The sequence below is a fragment of the Lissotriton helveticus genome, chromosome 11 (genome assembly GCF_964261635.1).
Source record: "Lissotriton helveticus chromosome 11, aLisHel1.1, whole genome shotgun sequence".
NCBI classification, from domain to species: Eukaryota; Metazoa; Chordata; class Amphibia; order Caudata; family Salamandridae; genus Lissotriton; species Lissotriton helveticus.
In genome coordinates this window covers 320,405,058-320,426,340 of record NC_136072.1, presented here as the reverse complement: position 1 = coordinate 320,426,340, position 21,283 = coordinate 320,405,058, and the positions used below count along the sequence as shown (strand labels likewise).

At 46.1% G+C, this 21,283-nt stretch overlaps 1 protein-coding gene across 1 annotated transcript in view; it reads right to left on the bottom strand.

Moving 5' to 3' along the window:
* The window catches only part of KIF1A (kinesin family member 1A), a 2,072,061-nt gene that overhangs the window by 1,295,685 nt on the left and 755,093 nt on the right, over positions 1 to 21,283 (bottom strand). The window contains exon 14 of the mRNA XM_078667093.1: positions 11,425 to 11,558. Coding sequence (XP_078523219.1) covers positions 11,425 to 11,558 — 134 coding nt within the window. The remainder of the gene's footprint in view (positions 1 to 11,424; positions 11,559 to 21,283) is intronic.

The window sequence follows — 21,283 nt, the reverse complement described above, 5'->3', positions numbered from 1 at the left end:
GTCTGGCACAAGCAGCGGCATGGCCAGCTGATCGCTGGGGTCACTACCTAGGGCCTCTGCTGACGGGACAACTGCAGGCGGCCTACCAACAGGCCAACGTACAGGGCCAGACCCCATATCAAGACATAAAAACCTGTATCTTAGAGAGGCTATGTATTGACGATGAGACCTACAGATTGCGACTGCGGCAGGCTCGCGAAGGACCCCACGAAACTCCCCGAGCCTTATCGTCCGCATCCAAGATCTGACCAACCGCTGGCTGAAGCCTGCCACGGCCTCTAAAGAGGAAATCCTTTCCAAAATCTATTTGGAACAGTTCCTGGCCTCACTCCACCCCGCCACCCAGAAGTGGGTTCGTCAACACGCCCGTCTAACCCTAGACACCGCCGTGGAGATCGCAAGTGCTTACAGCCGAGCACAAGACTTCCAGAAGAAAGATGAACACCCTACCCGGATGCCCCATGGAAGTCATCCTCGGCCCCAAAGACCTGCCTTACCCCGCAAACCGGAACCCGTCCCCTTTTTTCCATACCCGGTGTTACCCAGACCCAGTCTCCCTGGTCCCCAATGCTACCACTGTGGAGGGCATGGACATATCGCCCGTTTCTGTCCACAGAAGGAAGAACCCATGGAGGTAGGACTGGCAAGGAACTACGTATGTCTTACCACGGATGCCAGTCCTCCTCCTTTCCGGTGTCCAGTGAGGATCGACGGTCACCCTATGATGGCCCTTGCCGATTCCGGTTGCAGACAAAGCGTTCTAAGACCACAGGAGATCCCCAACCCTATTGGGCTGGTGACCGGCATCGTGGACATTCAATGCGTCCACGGCGATACCAAAAGGTATCCCACCACATGTGTCCAAGTACAGCACACCTCGGAAGAAGGAAGCCCTCTTACTGTTGGACTGGTGCCAAACCTACCGGAACAAGTGATCCTGGGTAGTGACTATAGTGGTCTCCCATGTCTGCTACAAGACGCTACGAACTCCCTGGAAAGATGGTGGTCCGAGGCTCCCTTTTCTCGGAACCCTCCCCCCCTAGAACCAACAACCAAAACAATGAAGACAAGAGGCCAAAAGAAGAAAGAAAAAAGGACTCATACCACAGCCTATCCTGTCCAGGTGGACAACCATCCATGGGAATCCGACCGTGAATTCCGTGCTGCGCAACAAGAGGACCCGGTTCTACAGGACGCCTGGGCGCATGCACTGGATAACGAAGAGCCTTTACACTTATGTCCTTATTTCTTCAAAAGGAACGGTCTGTTGTACAGGAAAGGCGGACCCCAACAAGACCCTCAGCTGATCGTTCCAGGTCCCTTTCGCGAGAAAGTATTGTTCCTGGCTCATAGCCATTTGTTAGGGGGTCATTTTGGGGATGATAAAACTGGACAGACCATTCTGGACAAGTTCTACTGACCTGGGGTCTACAAACAAGTGAGCCAATACTGCCGTGAGTGCCCCGTATGTCAGAAGAACAGTCGGTACCGGCCCCCAAGAGTACCCCTCCAACCCCTCCCTCTCATTGATGTCCCTTTTAGTAGGGTTGGGATGGACCTTATAGGCCCCATGTTACCCTCTAGGAGTGGGTGTAGATATGCCCTCGTAGATTATGCCACCCGTTTCCCTGAGGCCATACCCTTACGCCACCCGACCACCCAGAACATAGCAAAAGCCCTCATCTCCATCTTCACTAGGGTGGGTTTTCCCCGTGAGAATTTGACAGACCAGGGCACACCGTTTGTTTCTTCCCTCATGCGCCAGGTGTGTTCCCAATTGGGCATCAAGCAAATAAGAACCTCTGCCTACCACCCCCAGACCGACGGGCTGGTGGAGCGTTATAACGCCACCCTGAAAACCACCCTCAAGAAGCTGCTGGGGTTAGAGAGCCGTCGCTGGGAGGAAATGTTGCCCTTAGCCCTATTTGCCATTCGATGCAAGGTCCAGAGCAGTACCGGTTATTCCCCCTACGAACTCCTATACGGGAGGGCCCCCAGGACCCTCTTGGATATGGCCCGGGAGGCTTGGGAGGCCGAACCTGATCGTACTCGACCCCTACCAGAATATGTTGCCAATCTTAAAACCCACCTGGGTCAAATCCGTGAAATAGTGAGGCAAAACATGTTAACCGCCCAAGCTACCCAAAAACGCCAGTACGACCGAGGGGCCAAGGCGAGATCCTTTGTTCCCGGTGACCTAGTACTACTCCTTATTCCCTCTTCCGATCACAAGTTGCTAGGCCAGTGGCAAGGGCCGTATCCGGTAACAAGACAAGTGACTCCAGTCACCTACGAAATCGAATTGGACCACACCCGCAACCAAACCCAAATATACCACATTAACCTTTTAAAGAGGTGGGAGGGCCCCCATCCGGTACTAGCCAGCGTACATTGCCAGGAAACCCTGCAGTTCGAGGGGTGTGTGGACCCGGAACTACACGAAATCAAGCGTCAGGAGCTGCGGACCACCCTGTCACCGATACAGGCGGTGTTTTCCTCTCTACCGGGGCACACAACGGTCATAGAACATTCAATACACACAGAACCCGGAAAGACCGTGAGACAACGGCCCTACCGGATCCCCGAAGCCCGCCGAACCGTTATCCGGGAAGAGACCAAACAAATGTTGCAAATGGGCATCATAGAGCCATCAATCAGTAGTTGGAACTCGCCCATCGTCCTCGTCCCCAAACCCGATGGCTCCACGAAATTTTGTATTGACTTTCGAAAGGTAAACAAAGTCTCAAGCTTTGACACTTATCCGTTACCCAGAGTAGACGAGATGATAGAGCGGATAGGCAGAGCCCGCTACATTAGCACCTTGGATCTCTGCAAGGGATACTGGCAGATCCCCCTGAAAAGCGAGGATAAGAAAAAAACAGCGTTCTCCACACCGGACGGCCTGTTCCAGTTCAGAGTCATGCCCTTTGGGCTTCATGGGGCCCCTGCGACATTCCAACGGGCCATGAACATTGTCCTCCAACCCCATGCCCAATACGCGGGAGCCTACCTGGACGACATCGTCATTTATAGCAATGACTGGAAAGAACACCTGTCCCACCTCAAACGAGTCATCACCTCCCTGGGGGAATATGGGTTTACCATCAATCCCGCTAAGACCACTCTAGCTGCCCGATCCGTGCAATACCTAGGGTACTTACTTGGGGAGGGTGTAATCCGACCTCAAGACAACAAAATAAAAGCCATCCAAACCATCCCCTTCCCCCAAACCAAAAAGGACCTCCGTGCCTTCCTTGGACTATTAGGGTATTACCGGAGGTTCATCCCCAATTTTTCCCAAACCGCAGTTCCCTTGACTGACCTCCTGAAGAAAAATACCCGAACAGAGGCCAAGTTACAACACCCCACTCCGCAAATGTGGCAGGCCTTTCAAGACCTCAAGCAATCCCTGGTATCAGAGCCAGTCCTGATCAGCCCCGACTACACCCAACCCTTTATCCTTCAAACAGACGCCTCAGATCAGGGACTAGGAGCTGTTCTGTCCCAAAAAGACCAAGAAGGACTTGAGAGGCCTATCCTCTACCTCAGCAGAAAGCTCTTTCCGCGGGAAATGAACTACGCGGTAGTGGAAAAAGAAGCACTGGCCATTAAATGGGCGATAGAGAGCCTCCGATATTACCTAGAGGGGCGCGAGTTTCTTCTCTATACAGATCACGCCCCCCTTGAGTGGATGGCACGAAACCGGGGGCATAATGACCGTGTGCTTCGGTGGTTCCTATCCTTGCAACCATACCGATTCAAGACGTTACACCGGAAAGGGGTCGAACAGGGCAACGCAGACTTTCTCTCCCGATTTCCTCCACCTGCTTCCCCTACAAGAAAGACAGCTAGGGAAAGGGGATGTGGAAGGGAACCGCCACTCACCTCGACCGGGCGGCCCCCAAGCAGGGAGTTCACGAACACTAACCCTCCTGCGTCCCTGACGACCAGGACTCCTCCTTTCTTTGTCTCCCTGCAGGTACCCGACAGTCCGGCAGGACAGCACACGAAGCCGGATGCGGCTTCCCATGACCCCAGAGACCCCGGAAGTCCCGACCCGGAAGCGACCTCCCGTGAACCCGGAAGTCCTGCCCCCATTATTGGCTCGAGGAGCAGAAAAGCCGGCGACGAAGAGAGGAGAGCGTTCCAGGTAGCAGACTCGTGGCAGGAGACAGCGCGTAGTGGACCAGAGACGGAGAGCGGAAGGAGTGTGAGGAGCGACGACGAGGAAGCGGAGGACGTCTGGACGGAGGAGTGGTGGAGTCCTCAGGAGGTGGCTGGAGAGCGGCCGCGACTCACTGGAGAGTTGCGGCGGGGCACGTGAGTACACTGTAACTTTTCTCCGTGCCCCTCTGTAGTTATATGTAAATACCTGTATAAAGTCCTGAGCACAGAGAATTCACCCTTTCACTGTATATATATATTTAGTAGTGTCACTTCACCCATAACTTGTACCATAGCCCCCCCCTTTTCACTCACTTTGGCACGCTCTCCCCATTCCCTTCTCTTCCCCCATCTCCTCTGAGCCTACCTTTTTCCGTCTTTGTCCCCTCACGACCCGGGTGTTGGTGAGAGTACTCCGACGGTCCTAGCCAAAAAGGACTAACCGCCCTGTCTCTCTGTTTTCACTCCGAGGCTGCACCGGACCCCTCCCTGACGACCAGAAGACGCCCCGAAGACCCCATTGTCCGGTAGAGAGACGGGAGAGACTCTAAGGATTTCAGTCACCTACCCTCTTCAGCCTCCTATTTTTGTTTGCAATCAATAAAAACAGCTACCATAGCCATGTATATACGGCATCCACGCCTGTTATTCCGGTCCGCACCAACCCCCAGTCCACAGACGCTTAAAACAGAGATGACAAGATTGGTGTGGGGAGGCAAACAGCCCCGAGTGCAATGGGAGGTCATGACAAGACCCTATTCACAAGGAGGTTTTGGCATTCTGGATTTTGAGCTCTATTTTTTGAACGCGCAAGCCCACTATGCCTGGTTTTGAGTGAAACAACCGAAATACATGCCCGAAATAGCAGCGGAACATTGGCTTTCGCACCCCACGCCAATAGGGTTAGCGCTCTATGCTGCGATACCAGACAGAGATGCAGCACTAAATGCACTTGCAAGCACAATAATCGCATGGCGGCGCATAGGGCGTATGCTGGATGTCCCAATGCTGTACTCTCCATTGCTGCCTCTTGCCTACCACCCTACAATGCTGCTGTTGCAGGAGGGGGTCTTTAAGAGCTTCCAACAATGGATGCGTGTTCAAACTTGGGGAGACTTATATCACGAATGCCAATTCCGCACGTTGACCACATGTTACGGAACGGAGGACGCCACTTGATGTCTTTATATACATCAGATTGAGACAAGGGATAAGAGCACTTACTCCTGAGTTCCCAGCGGAACCGCAATCACTAGCCCCACTACAGTATATCTTAGAGAGAGATATGGCTAAAAGACTGGTGTCAATGATATACGCGCTGGTGCACTCACATAGAGTTAACTCTCCCCCGCGAGCGCGCAGAAAATGGGAAGAAGAACTAGGCCAAGACCTAACAGATGAGCAGTGGGGGGAATGCTGTTTGCAGACCGAGCGTGTGTCTGCGAGCAGCAGACTCAGGTTAACTGATCACAAATTTATACACAGGATGTACTATACTCCAGCTAAGATGTATAGATTTCAGCTGACAAGAGATGATAGATGTGACAGGTGCCGAGCGACTGGAGCAGACTTCTTACATTTAGAATGGGGGTGCCTCGTGATGCTGAGTATTGGGAACAAGTGTTAAGTGCATTACGTGAAATGGTAAATTCACCATTAGAAGCCACACCACAAATGGCGCTGTTGGGATGCGTTGCAACACTAAGGGCAGAGAATCGTAAATTCACGGCGCTGGCGCTTCTCATGGCCAAAAGACGGGTGGCGTGTAGATGGGGCAGGGGATGTGCTCCTAAGTTTAAGGAGTGGCTTTCTGACCTAATAATGTGCCAGGAGCGGCTATCAGACTATGCTGAACTGTTGCCCATGGCTTCCAGGCAGACATTAATCCCGTGAGGCAGCAAGCCGTTCCTTCGCTGTTTTCATCATCAATAAAGCGGCAAAATTGAATTTCCCTGATTGTGGCTCCATCATTCCAGGCAAGCTTTTGTGGTGGATTGAATGTGGCTTGTTGCCTTTGCCACGAGGGAACCCAGCTGCAGTTTGCAATCCAAAACTGAGGCGCCAGGCGACGTGTCCGTATGGAACAGGAAAAAGCCAGTGGTGAAATGTAATGAGGCGTCTGAACTGTGACACTGACCCCACAACCCACGGGGATTTTATTTTTTGCACCGAGCATGAAACAAGCAACTCACTCGAGGATAACCCCTGCACTACAAGAACCATTGGGCCATGTGTATGGCTACGCCCATACGGGCGGGGGTTTTGAACTATAAACGAGTGCAGGGATAAATGACTGGTTTCATTAGCAGCAAGTCCATACCCCTCTGAAGAAGTGCGGCAGATAGCACGAAACGCGTCAGGGCTGGACATTAATCCTGTGAGGCTGCAAGCCGTTCCTTCGCTGTTTTCATCATCAATAAAGCAGCAAAATTGAATTTCCCTGATTGTGGCTCCATCATTCCAGGCAAGCTTTTGTGGTGGATTGAATGTGGCTTGTTGCCTGAGCCACGAGCGAACCCAGCTGCAGTTTGCAGTCCAAAACTGAGGCGCCAAGCGACGTGTCAGTATGGAACAGGAAAAAGCCGGTGGTGAAATGTAATGAGGCGTCTGAACTGTGACACTGACCCCACAACCCACAGGAATTTTAATTTTTGCACCGAGCATGAAACAAGCAACTCACTCGAGGATAACCCCTGCACTACAAGAACCATCGGGCCATGTGTATGGCCACGCCCATACGGGCGGGGTTTTGAAGTATAAACGAGTGCAGGGATAAATGACTGGTTTCATTAGCAGCAAGTCCTTACCCCTCTGAAGAAGTGCGGCAGATAGCATGAAACGCGTCAGGGCTGGACATTAATCCTGTGAGGCATCAAGCCGTTCCTTCGCTGTTTTCATCATCAATAAAGCATCAAAATTGAATTTCCCTGATTTTGGCTCCCTCATTCCAGGCAAGCTTTTTTGGTGGATTGAATGTGGCTTGTTGCCTGAGCCACGAGGGAACCCAGCTGCAGTTTGCAGTCCAAAACTGAGGCGCCAAGCGACGTGTCAGTATGGAACAGCAAAAAGCCGGTGGTGAAATGTAATGAGGTGTCTGAACTGTGACACTGACCCCACAACCCACGGGGATTTTATTTTTGCACTGAGCATGAAACAAGCAACTCACTCGAGGATAACCCCTGCACTACAAGAACCATCGGGCCATGTGTATGGCCACGCCCATACGGGCGGGGGGTTTGAAGTATAAACGAGTGCAGGGATAAATGACTGGTTTCATCAGCAGCAAGTCCTTACCCCTCTGAAGAAGTGCGGCAGATAGCACGAAACGGGTCAGGGCTGGACATTATTCCGGTGAGGCAGCAAGCCGTTCCTTCGCTGTTTTCATCATCAATAAAGCGTCAAAATTGAATTTCCCTGATTGTGGCTCCCTCATTCCAGGCAAGCTTTTGTGGTGGATATATATATATATCCACCACCTTCTTTTGGAGGGAACGTGGTTTTTGGATATTATGTGCGCGGCCACGGCGCACTTGAGCCCCCACCCCACAAGCCATTCAGCGTTATGTGGCAAAAACTTGGTATGCCTCATGGACTGGGGAAACGCTGAACCACCACGTCTCACAGCTGCAGCCCACCCTTTGCAGGGACCGTGACTTGACGAGGGAGCGTCTTGCACTGTTGGGATGCACCGGGGTTACAGCTGTGTCATGTTGGGGGGGTGAAGGTCCAGGACAGCCGCTTGCCCACCTGTAAGACCTTGGCGCTAGAAGAGAACAGGCAGTCACCGCCCACTGGGGCAGTACATACGCTGATTGACTGCCTTACTGGAGACTCGGACCTCCGAGTTTTGAGACACTCCCTAGCACCTGCAGAATACTTCATCCAATCGTAGTGGGGTAAATTGATTTAAAGGTGGACATTTGAGAGCACTCACGATTGAAAGGCATTTGAGAAAGTTTCATTACAAAACGCGTCATGCACTGAAAGCCCATTAAAGCGAGCTGGACCTGTTACCGGTGTGGCTTGTTCTTCTTTTGGAGGGAACATGGTTTTTGGATATATATATATATATATATCACACATCTGTTTTCGCCAATGCTGCCACACCAACCGACACAGGTGTAAACTCCAGGGCCGGCAAAAGCACGTGTATCTCCCAAAATTGAAGTTTATATCCTTAAACCACCAACGAGATGCATGCCAGGAGTATTTCTTTCAAAGATATTTGAAATGAAATGAAATGAAATGAAAGAAATACTTCTAGAGCGCACTGCGGCCAAGCGGCTTCCTGGCGCTAAGGAACACAACCATATCAGCCAAAGGGTCCGGGGAAATTTAGCCAGGAAAAGCCTGAAGAAAGAAGAAAGTTTTTAGAGCTTTGCGAAAGTGTGAGAAGATAGGAATGGAGCGAATCGAGAGGGGGAGAGTATTCCAGATCTGGGGAGCCCGCACCGAGAAGCGGGTGCCTCCGGTGCGGGATTTGCGGAAGCGGGGGACGTGAAGAAGAGAAAGGGAAGACGAACGAAGAGAACGACAAGGGGCATGGGAAGAGATTAAAGAATTGATGAAGAGAGGAGCGGAGCGGGCATGCGCCCGAAAAGCCAAACAGGCAAGTTTAAACTGGGATCTGAAGTGAACGGGGAGCCAGTGAAGGGATTTAAGGGCAGGAGTGATGTGGGAAAACTTAGGAAGACGAAAAACAAGACGGGCCGCCTGGTTCTGGATGGCCTGGAGCCGGCGGGTTTCGTAGGCCGGAATGCCTACGTACAGGCCATTACCATAATCCAGGCGGGATGTGATGAGGGCAGAGATGATGACTTTGAGGGCATCAACAGAAAAGAACCGGGAAATTTTACGAATGAGACGAAGGGAAAGAAAACAGGAGGAGACAAAGGAACTGATGTGCGCATGCATAGAAAGATCATTGCTGATCTTGATACCCAAGGTCCGGACAGAGGAAACTGGGGAGGGGGGAGGACCGAAGGAAAGGGGCCAGTAAACATTTATTGCCACAACAGTAAAAAAAACTCCACCGAACAGAAGTGTTTCGGTGCTTACGTCTTCCTCAATGTTGGTGTGAATGCATTCCTTTCCTTCATATAAACACAAAGGGGGCGGCTCAGAAAAGTACATAACGGAAATACACAAGGGATTGGTTACTGTCACATACTTTCTGTGAATCTGGCGGCCATTTTAAAGTGGTAATCCATTATTTTTCAGGTCCACCTTTGTAAAAAGTGATTCTTACAATTCAACATAAATTCATCTCAGTGCCATTTAAAATATTCAATGATTATATTCAAAACACTTACCATGGCATTTTAAATCACAGGTTTAGTCACTTTGGCTATTTTTACAATTCATTTAAAAAAGCATTTTAAACAGTTAAAGATAAACAAAATTGCACTGTAGTTCATCCTTCTCAAAATGACTTTGTATGTTATGAAATGATAATTCATTCATTCTGATTGTACAATAGCTTAACCAAAATGAATTGCTTTGGCCGGGCATTGAAGTGGACAGTGTGCCTATATTCAATAAAGCCCTGATGGGCAATTTTTTACTGGTTTGCTGACACTATGAATTTTATCTTTCAGCTAGTGGTGGGAAAAGTACCCAAACTGTTTCTTTATTCGGACCTGCTTTTGTTGTCAACCTATGTGGACCCATAGCTCTTCCTCATTATTGAGTCCTCCAGGACTCTCAATCTGGAGTTCAGTTATGTATTTGGACTTCAATGTCCTGAGTTTCTTTATTCTGTTACCTCCTCTCTCTTCACTCGGTACTTGGTATAGGCAGTAAAACTTAAGTAAGTTTGGATTACGCTTGTGTTTTTCTTCGAAGTGTCGGACCACAGGATGTGTGTGATCTTTATTCTTTATTGCTAGCATGTACTCTAAAACTCTTTTCTTGGCAGTGTGTATTGAGCTGCCAATATACTGTTTTCCACATGGGAATGAGAGACAATATTATATGTATTCAGAATTACAGTTAAGACATTTCTGAATCTTCTTTTTGTTTTTCCTGCCTGGTACATGAAATTCCTTCACTTTCTGACTGTATTTGCAGGCTTTACATTGCGTACAAATACTATTGGTCGTCCAGGTGGTTTTAGTAAGTTCTTATGCACCTTTGGTAGATGATAAAATGTCGGTACCTCAGGGTATTCACAATATACAAATTGCAAGTCTTCTTCCAAAATTCCTTTCTTTCTCCATTTCATTAAGAGTCACTGAAAACTCTGTACACTCTTCTCATATACAATACCTCTGCAGGGGTAGAAGGTGCTGTATAAATGCATTTTCAGTGCAATACAATATATAACCTTCTGGCCTCATTCTAATACTAATTCCATGACACTCAACAGTTGGACAGTTGATTATAGAGAATACAGACAGCATAATATTTACCTTTCACCCATTGATACTGTAACACTGACATAAGTCAGAACTGCTATGGGTCATGTCCATCAACCAATACAGTATCAATCCACAGCAATAAACCATCCATTACCAACTGAACATGAATGGAATAACTAAAGAGATCTGCCACATGTCACTGGCCAAAGGAGGACTATTAGTCCACCATTGCAAGTCCCAACAAGATACATGTTGTAACCACTTTTGACATCTCAAAATGGCAATTAGATATGGGATGATAGTAACATCACATAAGTCCATCCCGGCAGATCTCTGATCCATGTCTTCCTCTAACCGCTGCCTGCTCAGGACCATCAACTTTAAATAGGATAGCTCAGAATGGACAACTCAATGCAGTAACCAGCTAGGTGAAATGTGAGAATAGGAAATACCATAAAGGGATCTGCAGAGCAGCTCAGAGTTCTCAGCTTACTGAAAACGATTAGCTGCGTGCCTCTCTCTCACACTTCCTCATCCATCACACTGCTAAGCTCTGCATCCTATAACACGATAACCACATCTCTGTGGTCATAACACCTGACATGGAAACTTCCTACATAGGATCAAAACAAATACAACATCTTTTCAACCATACACTCTACATAGTGTAGTGTGCTACAGATTTAGGCATGTGCTTCAGGTCCCACGCCTGCATACTAATCACTATATACATGTTTCTATACTATACAATGCATATACATGAAAAACTCTAATAAGTAAAGAATCAACCAAATCATGGAGGTCTATAGAAAGATGGTGAATTGTATAAAATACTCCACCTGGAAAAGCCTCACCCCTGTCTTTTTTTCCTGTAGGTGATGAAAAAGGCGAGGGACCTTACCTTTATGCGTTCGATGGCCTCTTCACTGCCTGGGGCAAACATTATGCGTTCGTGGAGGCTGGAGATGGATGCAGCTCGACTTGAGAGCGCAGAGAAAGAGGACGATGGGCTGACACCAGTCATTACATTGGCCACTGTGAAAAGAGTGTCAGGGAGTGACTAACAGGTGCCATATTGTCTTGTCATACTTTGACAAGTCTACAGAGAGGAACAGGAAAGGAGGTTGAGAGACCAAGAGTAAGAAATATAGAGAGGATAGACAGAATGTAGCAAGATAGGATTACATATATCTGTAGCAGTAAGGTTGCATTGGACAGCATGAACACCTAAACAATATTGGGGGACATACCCTTATTTCTTACTAAAGCACTGACAGAAGTGTGGCTCAATGGTTAGAGCGGCAGACCCTGATGCAGAGGTCTAGCCCGGGACCAGGGTTCAATTCCCCACCTCGGTGGGTCTTGGGCTCAAAATTCCACGGACCTGATAATTCTCGCCTCGGTGCCTATTCCAATCATGGAGTCCCACTCTGCAACTCTGGGCAATAGCTTGCTTAATCTCCACAACGGCCCCCACAACGCTAAGGATGCCTGGCCTCCACCTTGGGGGTGCCCAGGAGTGGACACCTCACAGGGAAAGCCAGGATGGGTTCCACAGCGGTATTCGTACAAGCGCCTTGAGACCCTTGCGGGTGAGTAGTGCGCTATACAAGTATCAATTTATCAATTTACAATTTACACCCAGCATTATTCCCATTCACATGCATCTCTTAACAGCACAACTGACCTGTCACAGTTCTGTGGCTCCCACTCTGCTTCTAGCCCCATGCACTGTTAATTGTCAGATTAGATACACATGAAGAGGACATTTTGGGAGACCTGACTGTCACCAACTGTTTCCAAGGATTAGCAATCCTCAAATTGAGGCCTGGCCTATCACTCTCAGACTAAATTTGAATAAGTGCTACTGGGCAGCTGAGACCTCACTCTTCATATTTGCCCTATTATTGTTGGTTTTCTTTATCAAATTTCAGCTTGGCACACTGTGAAATTCCTCATTGTGCTGAGCACCAATTAATTCAGGAACTAACTAATTTCATGATTCTGAATGATGATTTGTGGTACTACCTTAGGCTTTATTTCTCCTATGTCATTATTCTATTAGTGCCTATGTAATACTTCTGTTGGTTACCATCTTAATGTTGTGCTGTGTTGTCAACTTCATCTAATGAATAAAATGTAATAGTACAGTGAAAAAGAGCCTATATCCACAATCCAGTCTGCAATCCAGTCCAAGAGCACAATTCACGTCATGATTTTCCTCAGCTTCCTCTTCCTCCTTCAAGAAGGATCACCCACTAGAAATTACCTTAGGCATAACATCTAGCTCATGTTCTCCCCTTCTAGGAGCTGCACCAACCATGCAGTTGAAGAAGAACATATTTCCAGTCCACTCTAAATACATCTTCTATGGGAGGCTGGGGGGGGGTCCAAACCCTTTTCATGAAGCATAGCTATTCAGATATAGTTCATCCCTCTGCAGTACACATGCAGGAAGCCTGCAGTTGACATCTTCAGCTTGTGAAGGGCACAAAAGTAAAGTTCAAATGTTCCCATATGAAATAGAGTCCTTATTCAGAGGGGAAAGAAGATAGTGCAGAGTAAATCTGTTTTGCTTCACTATAGTTTCTATGATGCTTACAGCATGAATTTCAGTGTGTGTCACAGTTTTTCATCAAGACATTGGCTCTGGTTTTGATGCTAACCCTACCCACATTCATTGTATGAGACTGATTTAGCCACACCCACAAGAAAACATAATACCATATCTACTTTGCTTCTTCATTTTCATGTGTTTATGCACATGCCCATGTGATATTTTGTTAATTCCAATTACTGTGCAAGTATGCATGCATTTTATGTGTATATCTATCATTACAGGTATATTTGAACAGTGTTTTTTTTCAAATAATATGTGACGAGCTCATTGGGACTTAGTGTAAAATTCATCTGTCTCTGTTGTAATGAAGAAGGAGATAATTCATTTCCATACAGATGTAGAGCCTTGGAACTGCCAACACTGGAGCCTCCAACTTAGTACCTCTGACAAAACTCCACAATGTCATTAATAGGCAGCTAACCATACATTCCTAATGGTACACGTTTCTACTCAATCTCCTTAGGCCTGGGGAAATTTTAATTACATCAGAGCTTGAATAGTTAAGAGTAATTTGGGGCCTGTCCTGTAGAATTTATTGCTATTTTCTTAATTGAAATGCATCCTCAGGCCCATGTTGGATGTGTGTGTGCATTTTGAACTAGGAAATAGCAATAAATGCTGGATTTTGCTTCTCATGTTAATACTCATAATTAATTGTAATTGGGAGTAATTACCCTAGAGATAATTACGCTCACCACTAATGCACAGTGCTATTGTTTTTTTGTTTTTAAATATACTTGATTTACCCACCCCATAGTTCAAGGATGACAAACACTTCTTTGAAATGGTGCCAGTGTTGAGTATGTTTGTAGTCTTGTTTATGGAATGAGAAACCAGCCAGTGTGAGACAACTGTCTGAGAACTCAAAAAAAGAATGTAAACTATATTAAGATTATAATTTTGATGAATATTACTACATTAGTGTAAAAAATGTTTTGGAAACTGCTTGTTAGTTATAAATGATTCTCCTTAACTTGTTAATGTATCTAGGGTAAAGCTGATCACAGTGTTAGTGTTCAGTTCAGTTCAGTTAGTTTTTATTTCGACAATTAAAAATCATCATAAAAATACATAATAACAATACATTTACCCCTAAAATATTATTAAATTACATATCTGAACTTTACAGCAAAATTTAAAACAGTTAGATAAAATTAGACATCAGAAGCAGGACATATAAGTCACAAATAGAGGTGGAGATGAGTTCCAGTTCACAATTCAATCAGTTTCTTGTATTTCTCAATCTAGCCGCTACTTTAAAAAAACTTGAGATAGCACACAAGGTATACATATCATTTGCTTTCTGTAAGAATAGCAGAGCTGCTTTCGCATGACGTAGTTTCTGTTTTCTAAGAATGTGAACCAGGAATGTGAACACAGTGTTAGAGAGTACCTAAACACCATGACACAGCTCCAAAAGTATATTAGATCTAAAGATCGTAGTCAACACATTGGTATTGGCCAAACTGGGGGCCTCATTTACTATATTTTGGCATAGTGCAGCATCGCAAGCCTTCCTGCTGCGCAGCCCTATGTCATAAGAAAAGGGCAGGAATGTGCCACATCAATGAGCTATGGCGCAATCCGGTCCTCTTTCACAGCACTGGTGCACAAATGGCTGCCATGCCCTAATGCAGGCACACTTGCACCATGGTGAAAAGATGTTTGTGCTGAAATCAGGTTTTTTTTGTAGAGGAAGGGACACCTTTCTTGACAAAAACAACCCTTATGCCAACCTTGGGGAGGCATAGGCTTTTGATACATTCCCAAGTTTAAAGCATTTGGTAAATCTGGGAATTTGTCAAATGACATGGGGGTGACATGGAAGCTCCCACCGTAATGCCCATGGCATGCTTCCCCATTGCAGTGTAAGGCAACATAGTGACTTGCGCTGCATTGCCTCACACCATATCTACTTGGCCATGAAAACCCATGCAGGGTGGCTTTATGTGGCCTCGTAGATATGGGTATGCAAGTGTGCCACCAGAACATCATAAAAGTGACATTCCAGTGGAACACTTGGCATTTAAATAAGCCCCTGAGCGCCTCATTTACTATATTTTGGCATAGGGCAGCGCCACAAGTCTTCCGGCTGCGCTGTAGTATGTCAAATGAAAAGGGCAGGAATGCAGCGCATTCCAGCCTTATTCCATGGCACTGGTGCACAGAGGGCTAGCATACGCCAACAAATACACTCTTGCACCATGGTGCAAAGGTGTCTACATTGAAATCATTTTGTTTCTGTGGGGTAAGGGACAGTTTCCCTTACAAAAACCACCCTTACACCACCCCTGGGAAGGCATTGGGTTTTGACGGATTCCCAGGCTTAAAGCATATCCTGGGAATGTGTCAAATGTGATTGATGTTACATGGAAACACGGCCGTAACGACCATGGCAGGCTTCTTCATCGCAATGTGAGGCAACGCAGCGACTTCCTGAAGTGGTTGAGCGAGGGTTAGGTGTGCAAGTGGAGAAGAAGGGTGTTCCGTGCTTTGGGGCGAGGTGAGGGAACAAGCGTCTTCCGGTGCGGCTGTGGCCAATGCGTGTCATCTGTATCAGTGCAAGGTGTGCAGAGCGCAGGTTTCTGGTGGGTTGGTGGAAAGTCAGGTGGTGTTTCATGTAGTGTGGTCCGATGTTGTGGGTGCTTTGTATGTTTGGGTCAGGAGCTTGAACTGGTATCTCTTCTGGATGGGGAGCCAATGGAGGTCGCTGAGGTGTTGGATGATGTGTGTTCTCTTGGGCAGGTTAAGGATCAGTCTTGCTGCTGCGTTCTGTATTTTCTGGAATCTTTGCACAATTTCTGAGTTTGTTCTGGCATAAAGTGCGTTGCTGTAGTCAAGTCGGCTAGTGATGAGGGCCTGTGTCACAGTTTTCTTGGTGCTGGTTGGGAGTCATCAGAAGGTTTTTCGGAGAATGCGGATGGTGTTGAAACAGGCAGATGCAATTGTGTTGACTTGTCATCTCATCTAAAGCTCGCTGTCCAGTATGATGTCGAGGTATTGGGCGTGGTCTTTCTGTGTGGGGCTAGGTCAAAGCTCCAGTGGCCACAAGGAGTCATTGCAGAGGGCGTTGTGTCTCCAAAGATGAGGATGTCCGTCTTGTCCGTGTTCAACTTAAGTTAAGGCAGGGGAAAATTCACCTCCCTGATTTGCTGCTTTGCAGAAGAAAAGCTCACTGCACTGCCCTGCTGCCACAGGAGACTGGGCCAGGGGAGGGTTTGGTATCCCAGATTTCCCGGTCTCCGCCCACCTCACTCTTGCACCAGGAGGTGCTCATTAACAACATCGCAGCACACGGCCACAAGAAGGAGAAAATTAATTGCCCTGTTTTGCAGGGGAAAACTCACTGCGATGCTCTGCTGCCACAGGAGAACGGACCAGAGGAGTACTCAGTATTCCAGGTTCCCCGGTGTCCACCCACCTCACTCTCGCGCCTGGAGGCACTCATTAACAACGTCATGGGACCTGCTCTGGCCACGCTCAGGTGAAGCCTGGTCACGGGTAGGTCCATCTGCACCCGTTCACGTCTGACCAAGGCCGGACTGGGCCATCCCGCTTGACTTTCTTCCCTGGGTCATTCTATTAAAGGAATCAAACACCGTCCCACGGTAAGAGCATGGGGAAGAGAAAGTCGGCAATGGCGAGTTACAGAGTTCGTCCACTGGCAGCTAGCACAACTAGCTTTTTGACCATGGCTATGGGGGCTATTAATAGCGAGATTGAGTGCGAAGAGGAGAGACTTGGGATCATAAAGAAAGCCTTGCATATCAACTCTTCGGGTAAAAATGTTGGCGCAGCACAGCCCCTGCAACAGGTGCAACAGGTGGGCAACGTTAGGAACACTGGGGATACTGGAAACATTAGAAACCATTGTGTTTTTAAGGGTGATCTCATGATTGCTCCTAATAATGAACATAGCACACAGTTTGAACTCAGCTGCTCACCGCCATCAAAAAAAGAAAAGCGCCTGGATAAATCTCTAAAAAGGTACCTGGACCCAGTGTTGGCGGTCCTTAACAGTATTAATACTTCTTTGAAGATTTTAATTTGTTCCAGTTTAAATACCCTCTTGAGTAATTTTAAAAACCCTCTGGAGGTCACACAAGGTTCACAGCCACTTACTGCAATCGCCGTGATTCTTAACCAGGGAGGCATCATGCTGGTCTCCAGCTAGACATCCCTAGGAGAGATATCCCCAATTGCACTGCACAACTCAACTCAGCGGATGGTCTGATCAGTACGCAAATAGATTCTGCCAGGAGACATGGCAGGTGGAGCGGGTCCATTTTGCTAACAAAGTTTCAGTCATATCAGGCCAACAGGCAGAATACCCCACTCTCAGAGTACAAAGTATTCATATGGCTTTGTTATTGTTCTAACTGGAGTTCCAGTAGTTGGAGAGGAGGAAACTGAATCAAACAGAAGTTTAAAAAATAAAGTGATTCATTGGTTATCCGTGAATAGACCACTACCTGCATATTTGAATGGGGACATTGTATCCGTTAGGAGGTGTCAATGGGTAGGCATACGTCCCAAGGATATAGATGGTGACTTGATCATAGTGAATTTTAAGGGCCACAGGGTGGTATCCTATATAAATGATTGGTTTGTTGGTAGTAATGAGGGTGGAGTTTCTACACGTAGCCTGACATATTTTTACCCGGAAAATATGATGCATCCATCGAAAAAAGAACGGCAGGGATATGGCTTAAATTTTAACCATTATCAGAAACCACCCATAGAATATCCAGCCTTTGATTATACAAATAGAAATCCCAGATTCCACACCACAGCCAATTATCGAAATTCGTACTTTGATTCAAATAGTCAATACCGGACTGATCCGAAGGAGCTCTGGAATATTCCTTTGTCAAACATGTTCTACCCCTTGACTCCACTGAATCTGAACGATTGACTCCCTCTAACTAAATATCGAACAAACGACCCTGGTTCAATATGGGGGGATAGCATGGCTCCTTGTAGAGCTACAAATATAAGTGAGGATTTGGAAAAGAGTAGTGATGACAAGGGCAGTTACATAAATGAGGCATTTGAGTTCGCCGACCCGGGAACAAATATTATAGAAACTAAGGCGGGCCAATGTGCCCTAGATCCCTTCCCAGATAGATTGCTAGTGGGAAAAGAGGGTAATTGTGAAAAGGTTTCTAATACCTGTGAGAGGGTCAGTAATTTTCGTGTACTCTCTTGGAATATAGCGGGTTTTGCCCATAGGGGGGAGGATCCGGTATGGGTAGATTTTGTGGAGTCCTTTGATTTAGTTTGTTTTCAGGAGACCTGGAGTATAGTGGATTTGAGTTTGGATGGTTTTCAGGCTTTTAATACCCCAGCAATACCATCAAGCTCAGGGCGAGCTAAGGGTGGACTTATGACAGCAATCTCTGTAAAACATAATTTAATAACCGTTAATCTTGTGGTGGAAAGACCTTGGTACCAATTATTTATTATTAAGAACCTTATCACAGAAACTGTTCTTCTTATTAATTGGTATTACAATATATTTGACCCAAATAAAACGGAAATTATTGATAATTTGTATGAAGAGATTGCCAAAATGAGAAATAAAGCTTTCCCTCTCCTTATTATGTGGTTAGGTGATTTTAACTGCGAGCTGTGTAAATTTAGTGGGTCCAGAGCCTGTGGGATGATGGACTTAAATGACCACCCTATGGCCCATTTTTCCCATACAAAACAAGGCGAGGCCCTAAATAGTATTTTAGTAAACAATAATTTATCTATTCTTGATGCGAATAATTTTATGGGTAATATGAATATGAATATGAACATACCCACTTTTCAGGGCATAAGGGGCAGAACTAGCACAATAGATTTTGCTATAGTATCCATGGGATTTTTTAGTTATCTAAATGATTTTAAAATTGAGGTAAACCCGGCTAGCGATCATAACCCCCTAACCCTGAGTTTGATTATTGCTGCTGACTCAAAAACGTATCAGGAACAACCAGTAGCATATAGTAAGAATCAGGGTATTACTGTAAAATGGAATAAAGTAGCCGTGGGGGAACTGGAAAAGGATATTTTTAAAGAAAATGTGGCTCAGATAGACATATGTCTATCATCCGATCCCGACCCAGTTCATATAATTAGGAGCTTCGAGAAGCTAATGGAAAATGTAGCTACACATTTACTAGTAAAGGTAGGGGGGAAGAATCAAGATCATGGGCCCAAATGGTTTAACGCAGAATGTTCTGCAGCCCAAACTACCTTAGCTAAAGCACTGCGTAAAAAACCCAGAGATGGAAACATGGTTATATTAGCGAGGAAACAATATAGGCAGGCAATTAAAAAAAGGAAAAATGAATTGAAAACTAAAGCATGGGAAGATTTAGATAAGGCATCTGACTTAAGGGATAACAGACTCTTTTGGGAAGTTATAAATAGGCCCTTTTTAAAATCAGGGGAGGAAAATACTATTCGAGTTCACCTACCAGAGGGAACTTGGGTAACTCATTATAACAAAATTTTCAATCCCAAAGAGAAATTATATACTGCTGCCCTGGAGGAGGATGATTCCCGTTATGTTAATATGGACTCAGCTAAGAAGTTCAGCGAAACGATAACGCTTGCCGAAGTAAAGTTAACTTTGACTTTGGGGGCAGCTTCAAAGGCCCTAGGCCCTGATTCAGTACCTCTAGATCTTTTTAAATCTAATCAAGAGTTTTGGTCTCCTCTACTGATGAATGTATTTAAAGCAATAATAACTGGCCCCATTCCGACCTCATGGAAAGAGGCCGTTTTGGTCCCAATTTTTAAAAAAGGCGACAAGTATGATCCAAGATGCTAAAGGCCAATATCGCTAATAGACTCAACATGTAAGTTGATGGGTCGGGTGATATTGGCACGGTTGGAAACATGGGCTGAGTCATCAGGGGTAATTGTAGAATCGCAATATGGTTTTAGGAAAGGGAAAGGAACCACCGAGCAGTGTTTGAACCTTGCTTTGATTATGGGCAAGTACATGGGTGCCAAGAATGGCTCTATACACTTGGCATTCATGGACTTGTCCAGCGCCTTTGATACAGTGTGCAGGGAAAAACTATGGCGTATGATGGATTCCATGGGTTTTGAAGAACCACTGGTCACCCTGCTCCGCAGGCTACACACTGCTACAACGGTCAGGGTCAGATATGGCCGTGGTGGAGAAAAATCACAACCAATTTTATCTACTGAGGGCGTCCGACAAGGATGTATTTTAGCACCTTTCTTATTCTTGGTTTATACAAATGGTTTGGAGGGTTTTTTGTTAGAAACATCTGCTGATTTTCCAAAGATAAATGGAAAAAGAATCCCAATGTTGTCTTATGCTGATGACACTGTTTTAATGGCACTTACCCCTAACAGCATGCAGATTTCTCTGAACGCTTTTGATACTTTCATGGGCAACTTAGAATTAGGTGTTAATTTTACTAAATCATTTGCCATGACTTGCGGTCCAAAAAATGCTAAAATACGGAAATATACGGTAAAGAATGCTACCATTGAGAAAGTGGATAACTTCTGTTATTTGGGTAACCTCTTTAATAAAAAACTGAGTTGGGAACCATTGCTGACAGCACGGGTTCAGAAGGTTGCACAATTAACCGAAGCTCTTTTCCGCTTTTCTAGTAAATTAGGCCAGCGGCGTGTAGCAGAAATTATATCATTATATAAGGCCAAGTGTGTTTCCGTTTTGACCTATGGTTCAGGGGTGTGGGGTTCGGATAAATGTGAAAAAATACAAATTGTGGAAAATAAGTTTGTTAAGCGTTTGTTATCCGTCCCAATGGGTACATCTAATATATTTTGCCATGGAGAAGTTGGTATCGAGTTTATAAGTGACATCATTCACGTTGCCCCTCTAATATTATGGGCAAAGGTTTGGCAATCTGAAGATCTGAAACTAACAAAAGATATCATCCAAGATTGTCTTAAACTTGATTATTATACCCAAATCCCGTGGCTACGATACGTTAGAGAGACTTTTCTTAACATCGGCCTAGGTAAAATGTTTACAAACCCGGAACAACTTGGTAGGGATGCCAAGGAGATTATTAAAAACGCCTTTAAAACTAGTTTGGGTTCTTTTAGGACAAATGACCTTGCACTGAGCGCACGGGGAAAG